The sequence below is a fragment of the Diabrotica virgifera genome, chromosome 2 (genome assembly GCF_917563875.1).
Source record: "Diabrotica virgifera virgifera chromosome 2, PGI_DIABVI_V3a".
Lineage (NCBI taxonomy): Eukaryota > Metazoa > Arthropoda > Insecta > Coleoptera > Chrysomelidae > Diabrotica > Diabrotica virgifera.
In genome coordinates, this window is record NC_065444.1 from 171,660,664 (window position 1) to 171,680,388 (window position 19,725).

At 34.2% G+C, this 19,725-nt stretch overlaps 1 protein-coding gene across 3 annotated transcripts in view; it reads left to right on the plus strand.

The window, feature by feature from the left end:
• Nucleotides 1-19,725, plus strand: part of LOC114332527 (armadillo repeat-containing protein 6 homolog) — a 94,602-nt gene that overhangs the window by 49,022 nt on the left and 25,855 nt on the right. For 2 of the 3 annotated variants that reach the window (XM_028282337.2, XM_028282336.2), the window contains 2 exons: nt 14,639-14,825; nt 17,345-17,582. In XM_028282337.2, coding sequence (XP_028138138.2) covers nt 14,639-14,825; nt 17,345-17,582 — 425 coding nt within the window. Of the gene's footprint in view, nt 1-450; nt 470-14,638; nt 14,826-17,344; nt 17,583-19,725 lie in introns of those variants that run through there. The other variant, XM_050642903.1, reaches the window with a different exon arrangement.

The following is a 19,725-nucleotide window of genomic DNA, read 5'->3' on the forward strand; positions in this document are numbered from 1 at the left end:
TGCGACAACATCACAATATATAGATATTTAACAATAGACGTCTTAGAAATGCTTGTAATGTGGATGATAGTGACACATATTTGGTTCTAAAACCATCCTTACATAGAAAGTTCCAGCAGTTTTAATTAAAGAATTAGATTAAAGATATATTATGGGCAGGAAGCTATTATCACGGAGTATAATCATCAGAAGAAACAATGTAGGACTGTAAGTTTTTAAGTGGTTGCAATGAATCTCTAAAACTATGGATATATTGATTAAATGTTATTAGTAATCTTTTAAATAGATCTAATAAGGTAAGATGTATGTGTATCCAAATATAACCTTATGCATTAATACACATTTTCTATAAATAGGTATCGTCAAAGAAATTCAGTGCAAGATTGTCAATACTACCCTTTTATGATGTTATTGTTTCTGCTCAAAATAAATACAAAGAAATGTAAAATTTTGGCGTAATGACAATGGGGTAAGTAGAAATATTTGATAATAATAATTACATTATTTTAATTTATATTTTATATAAGAAACTTTTTTTCTTTTTGTTGTTCAAACACAGGGATTCTTTATTGGGAACACAATAAGGGCATAACTGTAAAGAGATTATCTTTGAATAAAAGACGCCAAACAATTCCACATTAATAAAGGATTACATACTTATTACCATTAATATCAGCGTTTTTATTTTTTAACCATACGGAATTATCATCCATTTAGTAATTGTTTTAGCGGGCCAAAAATTGAAAATAGCACCAGAAACCTCGAAAGATTGGATATTATTATTGGATTGTACAATGCTGTTTTAAGTTTCACATCTCTCTCTCATCAGTCTTGATCCCCCGGAGGGATTGTAATGGTCATCCTGATGTCGTGTATTGTCCGTCTCCAAAGATCTCTGTCTCTAGTAATTTCAGTTAAGTAAGCCATGCATAAGTCTTTTGCATATTCCTGTAATTTGGTCGATCTATCCAACTCGTGGTTCTACCTTTCCTTGGATAATAAGTCTTTCCATGTTTTCTGTATTTGCTCTCATAACATGTCCAAAGTATTTCAATTGTTGGAGATGGACTTTCCTGGAGAGCCTTGCTGACCTGTATCTGATTTAAAATTGAGTATGTTGTCCTGTGGTCGGTCCACGGAATTCCTAACATTTTTCTTCAACCGAACATTTCAGCGGCATCTATCGTTCTTCTTTCCACTTGTCTTAAGCGGAATCTTTCCTACTGCGATTCCTGGATCTTCTCCAAAGCACTCGTTTAATTCTTGTAAATTTTGCTCTTACTATTTCTCTACTTCGATTTCTTCAGCTTTCTTTCGTTGCTTTCTTCCGTTGCTTTCTTCCGTTGCTTTCTTATTATAGTTTCGTTGCTTACATCTGGAAATTTTTATTGTGATTGTTTTAGTTCTACTGGGTGATAATCAGTATTATACACTATACTATTCTATTAATTAGCACCTGGAGCTATGCGGGGGTTTCTACAGTAAGCTTAGTGTTAAAGAATTCAGATAGTAGTGTGACGAGAAGTTATAAATTTCTATACGTTGCCTAACGCTATTTGCACACACATCGGTTTTGGAAGACCAGTATAAAATCGGCCGATATTTTACTGGCAGCAGGTGCTTACAGACTCACCGGATTTTTGCCGGTCAAACAATCAGTTGCTTTGTTGTCGTGACACGAGGTTATTGCATAATAATGAATACCAATCAAAATTTGTTCTTTTCCTCCTTTTCCCAGAATCGTTTTTCAGGGTGCAGCAAACTTCTCTCCTTGTATCACTAGTAAGATTCCTGTCCTTAGATGTATCTAAAGTTTTATCCCACAAAATAGGTCTTGCCACCAACGAAATAAGGATATCATGATCAAGAAACACCAATTGCAATCGTAATTATATAGTAAGCACTACCAAAATAAAAATTAAAATACCTACAATTTCACCGATCAGTCGGCTGGAATTGGCCGATAAAATATCGATGTGTGTACAAGCGTGTATTTAGTCACCTACGCCAATATTTCTCGGTCATGCCAGAGAACAACGACCACATGTGGTCGTTGTTCTCTGGTCATGCTGGTGATACAAATGCAGTGGACGGCTGCTCACCGGTATTTTACCGGCACCGATCAGCGGTTGGCGTGTGTGCAATGTCCCGTTCTCACATATGGTTCACTATTGGAATTTGAACGAACGATATAAAATCGACCGTCCAAAATCGGTGTGTGTATAATTTCGCTAAGGCCATTTGATAGTGACAAATCCAAATATTTATCTTCATTACCTATATTACGTCATTCGTGATATTTTTTATTTGATTACGTCATTCATGACACTTTTGAAAAACAATACAACTTGGATTTATAAAAAAACAATAAAATATTTTATTTGTATTAACCTAAGCTAAGCCCAATTTGAAAGTCTAAATATATGAATGAATATTTTAGTTTGTCATAATCCTTGAAAAATTCGGATGTTTCTTTTTTTTAAGTTTTTGCATAGAGTAGCTCATTTAAATTTAAAAAAACCTCTGTAAAATTTGAAGATCTTTACCGATTACAACCAATTTTTTTTAAATGACAAATAAATAAATTACTTTTTCCGTAAGTTTCCGTATTAGAGCAGGGCATTTGGCACTAAAAACTCCGGAATAAATCGATTTTTAAATACAGTACCAAGAGACGTGCAACTTTTTGTATTGTGTTCAGGATGATGTCAGGAAAAAAAGACTACTATATAAAAATGAATGGAAATGCATAATAGCATTTTAAAGTGCATAAAATGCATCCGAATGTGCATAAACATGTCAAAATAAGCATATTAAAGGACATATTTTGTTACTCAGGGGTATTTGGGTCGCTGAACTACTTCAGAACCGACGTCCGGTGCACCTAGTGCCCAGGGTCACTGCTAAGGTACGTCATCTGGAAGTTCGAGGGTTTTCCGCACTCAGATTACTTGGAGGCTTTTGGAGTTGCTGAATACTAATATGCCTCAGAACTGACCCTCAGAGCACCTGGTGCCCAGTGTCACTGCTAAGTCATATCGTCTTCTGGAGTTTCGATAGTTTTCTGCATTAAATTGATGCAAATAGATTACTCTGGCGGTTTTTGGGGTTACTGAAAACGAATACGCTATCAGAACCGACACTCAGAGGACCTAGTGTCTAGGGTCACTTCATCTTCTGGAGTTTTAAGGGATTTCGGCACTAAATTGATGCAAACACATTACACGGGGTTTTTTTGGGGCTACTGAACACGAATATGCCATCAGAACTAACCACCGGAGCACCTGGTGCCCACGGTCACTGCTAAGGCACGTCATCTTCTGGAGTTTCGAAGGTTTTCGGCCTTGAATGCATGCAAATAGATCACTAGGCGGTTTTTGGGGTCGCTGAATAAGGATACCTTATCAGAATCGACCTTTGGACCACGTGGTGTCTAAGGTCACTGCTAAGGCATGCTATCTTCTGGAGTTTGGAGGGTATTTGGACACCAGGTGCACCGGGGGTTCGGTTCCGAAGTCGTATTCGTGTACAGCGACCCCAAAAAACCCAAGTAATCTGTTTTCATCAATTTAGTGCCGAACCGAAAACGTGGGTACCAGGTGCTCCGGTGTTCGGTTCTGATGGTGTATTTGTCTTCAGCGACCCCAAAAACTCCAAAGTAACAAGATGTGGCCCTTGATACATTTATTTTGCCATGTTTACGCAATTTTGGATTCACTTTAAAATGTAACTATGCATTTTCACCCATTTTTCTATAGTAGATTTTTTTACTGACATCATCCTGAACACAATGCAAAAATATACCAAGTTTCTAGGTGCTCTATTTAAAAATCGATTTATTTTGTGCTAAATGCCCTGCTCTGTATGTACTTACTACTGTAATTTTTCTGTAAAGGTACGTATAGAAATGAACGCCGCGCACTTCGCGCCGTGTGTTCGCTGCGCGTTTGTGACGCGTTTGTTAGATTAGTACCTACGTGTTTTTAAGTGGCGCACAAATGGTGCGCACCCGGCGCACCACGATCCAACTTCTATCGGCGTCACAAATAGTCCAAGAGACAGCGCTGAAAAATCTCTTTGAATTTACTAAAGCTAGATTTTTTACAGTTGATTACTGTCATTGTGTAGAGAATACTGCGGCCGGTCAAGCGAAACGTAGAACAGGGGTTACTGAGAGGGTATCAAAGTTGCCTGGCAATTAAATCCATTTACTAAAGCTGAAAATCAGTACACACATTCTAAATTAAATATAAATAAAAGTTATTATAGTCGGTCAGCTGTATGACGGGACAGAGCCGGTCGGTCGGTCCCAGTGAATGTACAGGCTTATTCACTATATTTTGACCCCCTTGTAAACTGCTTTATTTACAGAATTAGAAAAAAATGAAAAATACAAAAGTTATTCGATTTTTAAATTATGATTTTTTGACATATAAATCGTACTAGTGACGTCATCCATTTGGGCGTGATGACGTAATCGACTATTTTTTTAAATGGGAATAGGGTCGAGTGCTAACTCATTTGAAAGGTTATTCAATTCCCTATTCAGTAATATAAACATTAACATGATTAATTATACAGGGTGTCCAAAAAAATTTTTTTTAGTTAAATTAATTGTTTAATTAATAATTCAAAAAAAATTTTTTTGGACACCCTGTATAAATAATGATCTTAATGTTTATAGTACTGTATACAGGGTGAGGCAAATAAAGGGCCTATTAGAAATATCTCGAGAACTAAAGGCAACACAATCATGAAAATTGGAATAAAGGGGTTTTGAAGGATGATCTATTAAATGAAAATGTTTTCATCTCTTCATCCGGTTATACCGGTAGTTGCTTATAACTTCGTTTTTTTTAATGGGACACCCTGTATATTTTTACATTTTTGGATTCTGTTCGATGTCTCCTTTCTTAAAATATGAGGTTTTGTAATATACAGGGTATTTTAAAAGATAATTACATTTTTTTATTAATTTCGTAGCAAAATTAACACTCTGTAGAATTGTAGTAGTTTGACATCTAAAACTCTACTTACGTTCAAATGATTTTTAGTATACTCTACTATTGGTAAGAATCATTAGTATAGCTAAATTTTTAATTTTAGTATACAGGGTTGGTCGAAACTCGGAATGAGTATTTTCTGAGTTTTCTTAAATGGAACACCCTGTATTTTAGTATTGTAATGAAATGATATTTTATGGTACTTTTTTATTTCTTAAGCATTCCCTATACCTAACTGCTTTAATTTGTGCTTAATTGTTAATCGCACGAACAATCTTAACTACGTAGGTATTTTGATAGCTAAACCATTATTGGTAATTCTAAGGACCACTCTGGATTAATATGTATTTATTTCTGAAAAATTATTTGGGATTGAGTATTTTCACGGCCAACATAATAAAATTTTACCAATTAAAATTTTACGGCCAATAACCCACAAATTAGAGCAGTTAGGTATAGGGAATGCTTAAGAAATAAAAAAGTTTTATAAAATATCATTTCATTACAATACAAAAGTACGTTCTATTTAAGAAAACTCAGAAAATACTCATTCCGAGTTTCGACCAACCCTGTATACTAAAATTAAAAATTTAGCTATACTAATGATTCTTAACAAGAGTAGAGTATATTAAAAATCATTTGAACGTAAGTAGAGTTTTAGATGTCAATCTACTACAATTCTACAGGGTGTGAATGTTGCTACGAAATTAATAAAAAAACGTAATTATCTTTTAAAATACCCTGTAAAATATTACAAAACCTCATATTTTAAGAAAGAAGACATCGAAGAGAATCCAAAAATATAAAAATATACAGGGTGTCCCATTTAAAAAAAAAACGAAGTTATAAGCAACTTCCGGTATAACCGGAAGTTGCAAAGAGATGAAAATATTTTCATTTAATAGATCATCCTTCAAAACCCCTTTATTCCAATTTTCATGATTCTGTTGTCTTTAGTTCTCGAGATATTTCTTATAGGCCAGTTATCTGCCTCACCCTATATAGAATTGAATAACCTTTCAAATGAGCTAGCACACGACCCCTATTCTCATTTAAAAAATAGTCGATTACGTCATCATGCCCAGATGGATGACGTCACTAGTACGATATATATGTCAAAAAATCATAATTAAAAAATTGAATAACTTTTGTATTTTACATTCTTTTCTAATTCTGTAAATAAAGCAGTTTACAAGGTGGTCAAAATATAGTGATAACCCTGTACATTTATTGGGGCCGACCGACCGGCTCTGTCCCGTCATACAGCTGACCGACTATAATAACTTTTATTTATATTCAATTTAGAATGTGTGTACTGATTTTCAGCCTTAGTAAATGGTTTTAATTACCTTGGTAGGAAAGCAACTTTGATACCCTCTCAGTAACCCCTGTTCTACGTTTCGCTTTACCGACCGCTGTATGTTTCTCTACAAAATTAGGCCGTTATTAGACTAGGTAACTGGTGGCTCCACCAAATTAAAGCATACAAAATATTATGGGCAACTGGTGGCCAATATGGGTAACTGATAACCAGTTACCGTAGTCTAATAGGTCTCATTTACTTAACTGCCCCGTGACGTAATGAGTCACTGGTGGAGCAACTTGGTGGCGTCACCAGTTGCCTAGTAAAATACTGGCCTTACAGTAATCAACTGTGAAAAATTTAACTTTAGTAAATTCAAAGAGATTTTTCAGGGCTGCCTCTCCGTCTAAAGCGCCCGGCACACACACGGCGCCGGCGCGAATTGCGCGTCGCGCATATCAGTACGTACCTTTATGTTTTGATCGAAAATAGGGAATTTTTACTATCCTTTATTTTATTAAAAAATAACTACGCAACTTAATTGAAAGTAGTTTTAGCAAACTCAGTTTAACTTTCTATCTTTGGTTTGGTTCCATCGCATCGGTTAAAATGCAGGAGCATTTATTGAATCCTCGATAGTCAGATACGGCTTTTTGTATCGCGTCGAAAATGGCAGTTCTCATGGTTGTTTCATGTATCTAATGGAATTAAACTACTCCTCTGCTACAGTGAAGTCGTCTTGAACAGTTCGAAAAAAATTACAAGTTGACTAAATCAGATTGGTTAGTACTTTCGTCCAGGCACTAAGAAAAAAACGTGCATTTTTTAATTGTGTCATACAACTTTTTAGAAACATGTTCATGAATATGTTCTAAACATCTCCCAATTGTTTGATGAGATACTGCAACTGTTTTGAACTTCTCAGCAATGTTTGGTGCATTAAATTGTTTTGCCATTTTGATTGCACATTTCTTTATAAGGAGTCCATCACTAAACGTTTTTTGCTTTGGCAATTTCTAGGGACGGATTCCATTCAGTGTTGCCAGTTAAAGTGAAACTTCTTTAACTAGTGATATTTTTTGACCTACTATGTTTATTTTTTATAACATAGATTTACATACATATATTCCATATTCAAGCGTTCATATTTTCTAAAAGCGGGCGGCAAAAAATATAGCCGGGGGCCCCTTGTTGGATAGCCCTGATATAAATATCTTCAATAAATGTTTAATTGGCACTATAAAATTAACAGCAGTTTTTCTCTATATCAGATATCTGAATCAAAATTTTAATTTTTCAGAAATCTGATGCGGACACTACTGACAGCTAATATCTATGGTCCAATTGACACCATCCCACTCGCTGGCTTTATTCTAAAGCGAACCAAGTTTAAAAAATATAGCCAAACGAATCCATCCCGCCCAAATTTAATAAGAAAATTTGAACCCTGCAAACCTTACCTTTTCGAAAAATTGGTAGCAGATTTATAGAAGATAATATTCCTGAAGTTATATTTTATAACTAATATAATTTTTAGAACAGTAACTAACATATTTTGTATATTTACCAATTTCTTCCAAGAAAAGCCATGGCATTTAAGATAGCTTGTTTTTGCAGTAGGTATATATCAGAAGAAACCCAAAATTCTTGTTTAAATAAAATGTATTTCCAAAGAAATCAGAATGTTTTTTTTTGTTAAAAAAAAGAAGAAATTTGCGTAAGATAACTTTTTATAAAACATCAAGACAACTTGTTCCTCGGCTAACTACTCCTATAGGAATGTTGACATTTTATCTATGTTGATATTTAAGTTTGATATTTAAGTTTGCTACACGGAAAACACATATTGAGAATGTCACAACCATTTTCTACCTAACATTTATATGCCCATACTCTAATGTGTCACTATGTTTATCTTATATTTTCTCCTACATTTGTATACTTAATCTGCTCATAATCGGCATCACATAATGAACTCTCTTATTTGTACGATCTGTTGTGTTTTTTTTGTTCCAGTGACTCCTTAGGGCGAGGCCCCATTAGTACGTTGCGTTGCGACGTCGCAACGGAACGCAGCGCACTAATGGGGACTCACCCCGATGCGTTGTTCCGTTGCAACGCAACGCACTAATGGGGCCTCGCTCGTATTGGTTATTTTAGCTGAATGGAATGATATGTTCCTATTGCATAGATTTCACCAGTACCCCTTGTGCCAAAATTTTTAAAATAAAATCAGTACTCCTCCATTGATTCGTAAAATGACATAAGGGAGAAAATCGCCACGGAACATGCTATTTTCTTTGCTAAAGAAATTAAATTTTCCTAGGAAAATGCCGTCTGAAATCCCACAGTTTTGACATATTTTACTCTCCTTGATTTTGTCTTCAGTACTCTCAAAGACATAAGGAATAAAATCGTAAAAATCGGAAATCCGACAGTCTAGAGCAGGGCATTTAGCACTAAAAACACCGTAATAAATAAATCGATTTTTAAATAGAGCACATAGAAACTTACATTTTGCATTATGTTCAGCGTGATGTCAAGAAAAAAGTCTACTATAGAAAAATGGGTGGAAGTGCATAGTTGCATTTAAAGTGCGTATAATGCATCCAAAAGTGCATAAACATGTCAAGATAAGTGTATTAAGGGCCAGATTTTGCGGCGGTTTTTCGGGTCGTTAAACACGACTACGCCATCAGAACTGTATCCATGTATGCCATCAGTTACTGCATTAAATTGATGCAAAAGATTACTCGGAGGGTTTTTGGGGTTGCCAAAAACGAGTATGCGTCATCTTCTGGAGTTTTGAGTGATTTTGGCATTAAATTGATGCATGATGCAGACAGATTACACGGGGGTTTTTGGAATTGCTGGACATGAATACTTTATACAGGATGTTTCATTAATAATTGTCCATATAGTAACTGGAGAAACCTTAGCACAAAATATGAAGATTTAACCTAAAACACTTAAATAAAATGTGGTTCCTTACTGAGTTACAGGGTGTTTTATCTAAAAATTTAAAAACTATTTTTGCTCAGCATTTTAAAACTATTTGACGTATCCTTTTCATACTTGGCAGGAAGTATAGGTACTGTACAAACTACTAAATTATATTAAACAAACGTTTCTGGCTATTACCAGAGGCGTACGATGGGGGAAAGTAAATGGTTGACCCTTTCCAAATTCTACGCCACTGGCGGAATTGCTATTTTAGTTAAATTTTTGGATTCCTGAATACTTTCTATCAAAATAATATACTCTTCATTGGTAAAGATAAAGTCATTAGTTTTCGAGATCTTTGAAGTTAAAAATGAAACTACACGGTCATTTTTGATTAATGTATTGTGTCCCTTCATTTTTAATTTCAAATATCTCGAAAACTAATCATTTTATCGTTACGAATGAAGAGTATATTATTTACATAAAAATATTGGAAAATAAAAAAATTACACTAAAATAGCAATTTTGCCAGTGGCGTAGAATTTGGGAAGGGTTAACCTGCCACTATCCCCTGTCGTACGCCTCTGGTAGTAGCTAGAAACGTTTATTTATCTTAATTTAGTAGGGTGTACAGTACCTGAACTTTCTGCCAAGTATGAAAAGGATACGCCAAATAGTTTTAAAGTACTGGGTACAAATAATTTTTAAATTTTAATCATATGAATCATATCATAAATTAATCAAAATAACTGTGCCGTTTCATATTTAACTTCAAATATCTCGAAAACTAATGACTTTATCGTTACCAATAAAGAGTATATTATTTACTTAGAAAATATTGGAGAATCTAAAAATGGCACTAAAATAGTAATTCCTCCAGTGGCATAGAATTTGAGAAGGGTCAACCATTCACCATCCTCTGTCGTACGCCACTGGTAGTATCTAGGAACGTTTGTTTATCACAATTTAGTAGGGTGTATAGTAGTCGCACTTTCTGCCAAGTATGAAAAGGATACGTCGAATAGTTTTAAAATGCTGAGCAAAAGTAGTTTTTAAATTTTTAGATAAAACACCCTGTAACTCAGTAAGGAACCATATTTTATTTAAGTGTTTTAGGTTAAATCTTCGTATTTTGTGCTAAGGTTTCTCCAGTTATTATATGGACAATTATTAATGAAACACCCTGTATAATGTTCCGTTGGTGTATGTTGACGGAATCAATTATTTGAAATAATAAAAATAAGTGTAACAAACGAACAGTAAAATATTTATTTATTTTGGTAACAAAAAAAAGCTGTTTGCCTATATCTCGGAAGAGGGTCGATTGTTAGCGAGAGTGCGGGCGTGTCTGCGTTGTTCGCAGGGTGTGAAGAGACTAACTAAAACCACTATTATATCGATGTTATGCCTTTCTACAATATGGCCCGAAGAGGGCAATGAATTATTTAGATCTGGCGTTTAAAAACAGAACACATATGCAGTTTTAAGAAACGTCTCGAATGCATGTCCTTTGTGAGTTGTTGACACATATTGTCTGATATGGTAATTAATTTATGGGGAATTCATTTTGTTAAACTGAACACACCAAAAACCATATGGTTAGGGATGCATTTCGTTTCGTAAAAGCGTGTCTTTCTTAGCATCTGGTTTGTATATTAACTGTGACTTTTATATGACCCATATTATTTCGTTTTGAGAAAAAATTTTAAAATTAAAATTAGCAAAAATAGTAATTAAAGCGTATCGCTATAACTTCATCAGATCCGACTCTCGGAGCACCTGGCGCCCACGTCATCTGGCGGTCTTACTAGGCGGTTTTGGGGTCACTGAATATGAATACGCCATCAGAACTCACCCCCCCCCCCGGACCACCTGATGCCCAAGGTCACTGAGAAGGCATGTTATCTTATGGAGTTTGGAGGGTTTTTGGGCACCAGCTGCATCGAGGATCGGTTCTGATGACGTACTCTTGTTCGGCAACCCCAAAAACCTTCCGAGTAATCTGTTTCCATCAATTGAGTACCGAAAACCTTCGACACTCCAGATGACGTGCCTTAGCAGTGAACCTGGTGACCAGGTGCTCCGGTGGTCGGTTCTGACGGCGTACTCGTCTTCAGCAACACCAAAAACCCATCGAGTAACAACATATGGCCCTTAATACACTGATTTTGACGTGTTTATGCTGTTTTGGATGCATTTTATGCACTTTATAATGCAACTATGCATTTCCACCCATTTTTCTATAGTAGACTTTTTTGTTGGCATCATCCTGAACATAATTCAAAAAGTTGTAAGTCTCTAGGTGCTGTATTTAAATATCTATTTATTTTGTGCTAAATGCCCTGGTTGAATTACTTGGACTAACAACATGGAGCTGTGTTTTTGTTTGGCTTTTTGACGTCTACTATTTGTTTGTGTTAAGCTTCCTTATGCAATTTGATTTTTTTTATGTTTCATATACGTGCCTATTTAGTTTTGTTTTGCAAGCTAGTTACACTAGCTTTCAATACATTTCTGTATTTTTTCTGTATGTAATTGTTGTGTATAATTATGCGGTAAAATTTAAATTTTCAATAAGTGTCTAATACTTTTTACGTATCAGAACGAAAGGCGTATCAAAGTATCAGATAGAATTACGCTATACTAATAGAAATTATGTGTAAATGATGCCACTTTTTAGCCCAACTTATTTAGAACTTATATTCAATCAATCTAGTATTTTTAGTTAATACATTCTATAAAATTTAGGATTTTTAGTTGATACATTTTTTTATTCCTTATCAAACACAGTGCATATGTTTTATAGTTTATGTTTTCATCAAAAAATTATACTGTGTGTCAACGGATCAGGTGCCCAAGAGGAAAAACTTTTTTATTTTCAATTTTAGCAAAAAATGTCATTTTGATAAAAAGTTTTGCTTTTTCTAAAACCCCATAAAATGAAATAAAATTCACGTTTTTCAAAACCTGCTTAATTTTTGCACTAAGTTAGAAATCGTAACAATAATCTAGTGTTGTTAAATTACATTGTAGCTTTAACTGTCAACTCCAATAAATAACTTGCGATATGTCATTCTTTTTCAACAAGTAAATGTTAAGCATCCCACAAAGAATTTATCTTGTAAAGCGTTGCGGAATTGGAATTGGAATGACAATTCGAAAATTATTTATCGGAGTTGACAGACATTGTAGTTTAACAACAGTTTAATAAGTTTTAATTATTGTTATGATTTCGAACTTAGTGCAAAAATGTATAGGAAATTACATAAAATTGGCTACAAAATTAAGCAGGTTTTGAAAAACTTAAATTTCATTTCGTTCTATGAGGTTTTAGAATGAGCAAAACTTTTTCGCTAAAATTGAAAATAAAAAAGTTTTTCCTCTTGGACACCCCATCCGTGGACACAGTGTATAAAATATATAAAACCACCGTTTTTATATAAATGAATCAACTCAAATCTTCAGTCAAAATGTCGTTTATAATTCATCAGAATTTGGTACTAATAAAAGAGGGGATACCCATTAAGTGCACCGGATGACGACTTTCAATCAAAGTACATAAATAATGTCCAAGAAATAATCTTACACATTAACCATAAACCATAATTGACTCAGTAAACTAGGTATGGAAAATTAACGAAATAGTTACACTATTTATTAAACATGATCAAGAGGATAGCCAAAGGTAATGCGCAATTGGTCACTCTCTGGAAAAAAAATGGGAAGACCTTTTAGATAAACAGTGATGATAAAACAATACATGTAACTGACAATCTAAATCTTTGAAATGAGATGTTTGGGAAAATAACGGACAAACCACGATTTAATTATAATCAAGTTAGAGGTTAGATAGATAACAAATCTCTTCTACACCGATCTTACTCTAATCATTAACACATGTACTATTATCCAATTCGATAATATGTATTATGTATTTCCGATTATTTTCCTTTAAAATCCAAGATTCCTAATTTCCAACCGCATACTTCGTTTGCCTCCTTAAGAATCAAATTCTTCAACAAATCTCTGTGAATTTTATTTAATCTGTCGATGTAATTGTCCTTGTTCAACTGTGTAATTATATTTTTGAAGATATTGTCCGCCTCTTGTTCCAGTGACAAAACCGGATATATTTTCTGCTTCAATTTCGCGACCCTCCTTTGAAATATTTTGATGCTACATACAGAAGCTCCTGAAAATGCAGCACAAAAATTTCATATTATTTAATATTATTTTTTTTATATTATTTATCAAATTAACTGTCATACTAGCCATACGCTCTTGCACTTTTTTTAAACTCAATATTTAGATTAAATAAACAATTAGAAGATTCAAAATCACTATTATTAAAAATTATTAACAATTGAGATTTTACATAAAATTTGTCAACGTCGCGAATCGCTTCTACAGTGAAACAATCCACATAAACAGCTAAGCGGTTCTCGGTCAACTGAGGGTTCTCTGCCGTAATTTAAAATCTACGAGCGCGCACAGTATGTTCACGTCTATTCGTATGCTGGTTCACTTGTAAGTGGTTGTTAAGTCACATTTGAGGCGCTTGCGCGACCTGAAGACCCTAAAACTAAACCTTACACAAACTTTACTTTTTTAGAAGATAATTTCATCTTCGCTGTCCCACGCCATTATGACAACATATTTATTTAAAATTAGGTATTATCTCCATCTAAATATCGATATACTATATTACGCTAGTCTCGAACCTCGTCGCTACTGTGTTTTTACCTTATGTGTGGTGTTAATAACATGACGCTACCTATTGTAGCAATTGGATCGTTGCTCATAAGATGTTTCCAACAGCGAGCTTATTTACACTTAGAATATATTAGAGAAATATTGTTTAATGTATCGCCATTAGACTATGGCCCGGTCTTTTCACCTCCGGATAACTAGTTATCGGGAAGTTTATCTGACAGATTTACATGTAATCTGACAAATAAACTTCCCGATAACTAGTTACCCGGAGGTGAAAAGACCGGACCTATGTTGTTAGACTACTTACAAAATCTTATGAACCTGACTCACTCATTTGGTGACATCAATCTAGGAAACGATGAAATCTGACATTACTGGGGTGAGCAAGTCTCTCAGGCTGGGTTAAATCACTATGCTTGCTTGCTTGCAATCTAGGAAACGATGAAATCTGACATTACTGAAAACATTGGGATGCAGATTAGACCCTGTCGTGCAATTCAGTATGAAATTAAAATAGTCGAATATTAGCATTAATTTTTTTCGGTTACGCGTATTTTCAAGGTTCATGAGGTTTTGTACCAACTCTATCAACTCATCTTGTTATCATAATAGTGAGTCTTACAATTTTGTTTTGTGTTTTATATTAATTATCTTACAATAATTTGATCTTTTTAAGGGTGTCGATTTGAGTAACATTATGAAAGAACTTAGTTTATCTTCTAAAGAAACACAGAATATTGGAGCTGAAGTTAACAAATTGAAAACATTAACCAAAGTAGATACACCAGATAAAAATATAATGGACCAAATGGAGATCATTAAAGTGGAATGTGACAAGGGACTTACAAATAGGGTCGCAGTAGGTAGGTATTCTGGAATCATAATTACTTTTATATCCTCGTATACAGTAGCTATACTGTTGATTTCATCTGCTGAGCGTTTAATGTCATTTTAGGTTAAGTTGCCAAAGAAATAGTTTTACACGGGTTAATATTTACTTTTGATCTAAACATGTGTGGTATTTCGGAAGAAATGCCTAATTCATCTTCAGCCGAACGAAAGCAGGTTGAAAGTTGGTATACAAGTCTGATCTGGACGTCGATAAAATTATAGACCAATTAAGGATTCGCATATAGAACAACGTCGGAATAGGGAACTTGCACATTTTTGTTTTATTACATAGTAATGTATAGTTTCGTTTAAAAATAACTTAAAAATAACACGCCTCAAAAACTTGTACAAATTTAAAATCTTCTGTTTATTTAAATCATTTCAAACAATCGAAAAAGCGTGCGAACACTTGTGACGTCACAAAGTTATATTCTTTAATGACAGATCTGCTGTCTCGTAGAAAAGTATAAACCATTTTGTTTACACTGGTGTTTGACACAGTTTTTGAAGAGATAGTATTGCATTGTGTGTGTTTACTATGGAAAATAAAAGTAAATACTACAAGTTTTGCTTAGTACCATTGTTTAAAAGTACAACCATTTGAACACACAATAAAATATTTATAGATTACCTGCCGATAATTAACGGCGTTTAATAAAGTGGTAACATGTATCTAGAAAGGACATTAAAGGCATTTTAGTTTGTTGTCAAGGTCTTTATGTATGTGAGAATCATTTTAATGTAAGTAATTAATATCTGTTGTCTGCTTAATAGTTTTTTTAGTAAATCAGGTGTACTTTGAACAAAAAGAAAATAAGGACTTTTGGTATATTTTGGTAAATGTACCAAAATATCATGTCAGTAGTGACAGTCTTAAGTCTTCTCTAACTATCCAATCGAGATGACACCTCGACCATTCCTCAAGGATTGTTGAAGCTCAACTCCTGTCGCGTACCGATTGCGCAAGGCACCCAGGACAATGAATCTTTCATCCCTCTCTGTTATTATACCCGCTTTACATCAACAATAAATTGAACAAGAAATTGACCAACTTCTTCAAGGTCAAATTTGACTTATACAAAACACAATTCTACATCCAATTTTGCCGTGAATAAAAAGAAAATAAAGAAATTTGACAAAATAAAACATATCCAATTCTATTTCATCAAATTCCTTCATTTTCTTTTGATTCACATTAAAGTTACAGAACACTTTAGGTGATCTGTGGGTAAAATTGGATGTCAAATTGTGTTTTGTACCACAAACCATACATTTTGTACACCTCAAATTTGGCCTTGAATAACTTTGTCAATTTCTTGTTCAATTTATTGTTGATGTAAAGCGGGTATTACACGTAGTCGACCCGAACCTTGTCGTCGACGGTAAGTCCTTGGAGACTGCAGACTGCGTCATAAAGAGATGATAGGCGACAGTCCTCTGACTATAGTGCTCTCGAAATTATGCAATTACCTGGGCCTCCTTTACTGGTGAAGTATTCATTTATAAAATATTCACTTACTGCACTTCGAAGTGTACACACACGTCAACGTTTGTCCGTCGGACAGATCCGTTGTTAGCTATATACAGGCAGATGTGTCTCCAGACAAATTCGTTGGTGCTACACATTCACGGACAAATCTCTCAGTTGTACTGGTTCCCGCGTTGTGTGTTTATCTGTTTTCCACTATGTGCTATGAATAATAAAATGCAACTAGCGATAATTGCAGCAAATTTCTTGGCATTTTTCCACTAATTCTTCAAATGTGCTTTTTCGCTGTTGCCTGTTAGAATATTCTTTACTTTTTGCATTCCACAAGCATGGCTTCAACTTATATAACAAAATAAAACTTTCCCAAAATATATTATTATCCGCAAATACCATTTTAATGTTATATAAATACACGCTTACTACCGTGGTTAGAATGAAAATTGATACAAATTTAATAGATACTCTTCGTCCGGCGAACAAATCCTTGAAACTATTCACACACATGCGTATATGTCTTGGCTCGCTGTCTGTGCTCGTCGTCTTGAACCACAGAGTGCGAGCAAGACACATACGGCGTACGCATGGATTGGATATACACATGCGAATCTGTCCGGAGTATCTGTCCGTCGGACATATCCTCCGGACAGACACGCATGTGAATAGACCGCTTAAATTGCGTAGAACATGCCCGTTACAATTTTTGCTGCATTCTCTATGCCATACAGAAGTAGGCAAATTTTATAACACGTTGCAAATCTGCATAATTTTACAATATTTTACATAGTTGCAATATTTTTTGGAAGCTCTATAATCTATAATAGACAATATTTTTTTTACATTAGTTGTTTTAATTTAAAGAAGACAACATGAAATCTTAAGCATAAACTACAATTCATCGAGTGAGTCGATTTTTTTGCTCGCAAGTGTATGTAATCATATTATGTAATTATAGATGGTAAACAATCAATGGTTATATTTTCACCTAATACTTAAAATTTTCAGGAAAAGCTGGAGCGTATAATGCATTGTTGGACGTTCTTGAAGTAAAAAAATCTTATATAGTGGTTGAAAGAACTTGTCTAAAAACCTTATTAGCACTAATGACCAAGCAACCTGATTTATTAGATGATCGCGGAATAAAATTGATGCTCACTTTCCTTACAATTAAAACTGACTTTGATCTGAAAAAATTAACCTTAAGGTGGATTAAAAGCTGCTGTATTCTTCATGAGCACAACAGGTATGTATTAACTTGTTCAGCATTTCAGTTGCTACGTTTGTTCCTATGTAGGGCGATATCCTGGATATTCTTGTTCCTAGTAAACGTTCATAACCTTCATTCGGGTATCCAAAGTAATTTAACTTCATAATATGTATATTTTTATATTCGTAAGTATGAATAATATTTTGGATTTCTTGGGAGTTTTTTGTTTAATTTTTTTAACCAAAATAATACCAGAATATGTGTATACTTACCTATTACTTGTTCAGGGGATAATGACTTTGGGGTGAAGGGGGAATATATAGAATTTAATAAAATTTGGCACCAATTGAAACAAGGATTGATTCGCCTACTTTTAGATAAAGGAGGTCGACATGGGCTTGAAAGGAAATAGTCAACGAAGCAACTAAATATTGATCGGAAGGACTAATAGATAATGGGGATTTTAGGAGGAATAAGTAATAAATTGTTCATTTGCGAACGGCTACTCTTATTTTGGTGGGAGCTAGGTCGTGGAATGGAATTGGTTTTTTTTTCGGTAATTACATAAATACCCTAGCGCTTCTTATGAGTCCATACTGGTCTGTCGGTGTTATGAGACTACCGGTTCGTGTCGTCTGCCTGCAACTCTTCGCTCGTGCCTGCTATTACCGAACCAATGAGATGCTTTCTTTTTAGCGCTCTTCTTAAACTGACTAATAAGCTCTCGTGTCGGTAACGCTTGGATTGAATTTTTTTGAGCACTTTAGAATCTAAAACGCAACTTATGAGTTCTGAATGGGAATTTTCGAAAGTTAAGGCGTAATAGCTTCAAGCCTGGAGCATTTGTTCGCAGGGATATTTGCTACGTAATAATAACAAGCAACGGAACTCACAGCACAGGGTCGCACTTGTGAAATTTAAATCGAATTAAGATTATTAATATTCTTAGAAAATATTAATGCTAAATATACAGGGTGTAACAAAAATACAGGTCATAAATTAAATCACATATTCTGGGACCAAAAATAGTTTGAATGAACCTAACTTACCTTAGTACAAATATCCACATAAAAAAAGTTACAGCCCTTTGAAGTTACAAAATGAAAATCGATTTTTTCATCGAAAACTATTAGAGATTTTTGATTGAAAATGGACATGTGGAATTCTTATGACAGGAACATCTTAAAGAAAAATTATAGTGTAATTTGTGAACCCCATAAAAATTTTATGGTGGTTTTGTTTCCTTTAACCCCCCCACACCTTTGTGTACGTTCCAATTAAATGATTATTGTGGTACCATTAGTTAAATTCAATATTTTAGGCACATAAGGCAGTTTTTATCGAGTTGCGGCTTCTTTTTTAATATGTTTACATCAAAATTTTATAGGGGATTTGTTCCTTTAAACCCTCCAAATGTTTGTGTACGTTCCAATTAAACTATTTCTGCGGTACCATTAAATAAACACAGTGTTTTTAAAACTTGTTTGCCTCTTTGTAGTTTTTCGATAAGGCACCTTTTATCGAGATGTGGCTTCTTTTTTAATATGGTTCAAAATATACCTAAAAATGTAAATCATAAATAAATTTTCATATTATTACCTAGGCTCCATAATCGTACCATATACAAATATGTGGTGGATTTGACAAATATTCAAAATATCTCGATAAAAACTGACTTTTCGAAAAAGTACTTAGAGGCAAAAGAGTTTTAAAAACATTGTGCTTAACTAATGGTACCGCAATAATAATTTAACTGGAACGTACACAAAAATTTGGGGGGTTTAAAGAGACAAAACCCCCATAAAATTTTTATGGGGAGTCCAAATTTTACTATAATTTTGTTTAAAGATGATACTGCCATAAGAATGCCACATGCCAATTTTCAATAAAAAATCTCTAATAGTTTTCGATATATTAGAAAAAATCGATTTTCATTTTGTAACTTCAAAGGGATGTAACTTTTTTTCTGTGCATATTTGTACTAAGGTAAGTTAGGTTCAATCGAACTATTTTTGGTCCCAAAATATGTGATTACATTTATGACCCGTATTTTTGTTACATCCTGTATAGAGTATTGATGGGATGTGATTTCACTACCGGTAATTTAATCACGGTGATTTATAAATCACCTGTAACTACTGTTCCTTGCTAACTTCGATAACAGTGACCAGATGATCAG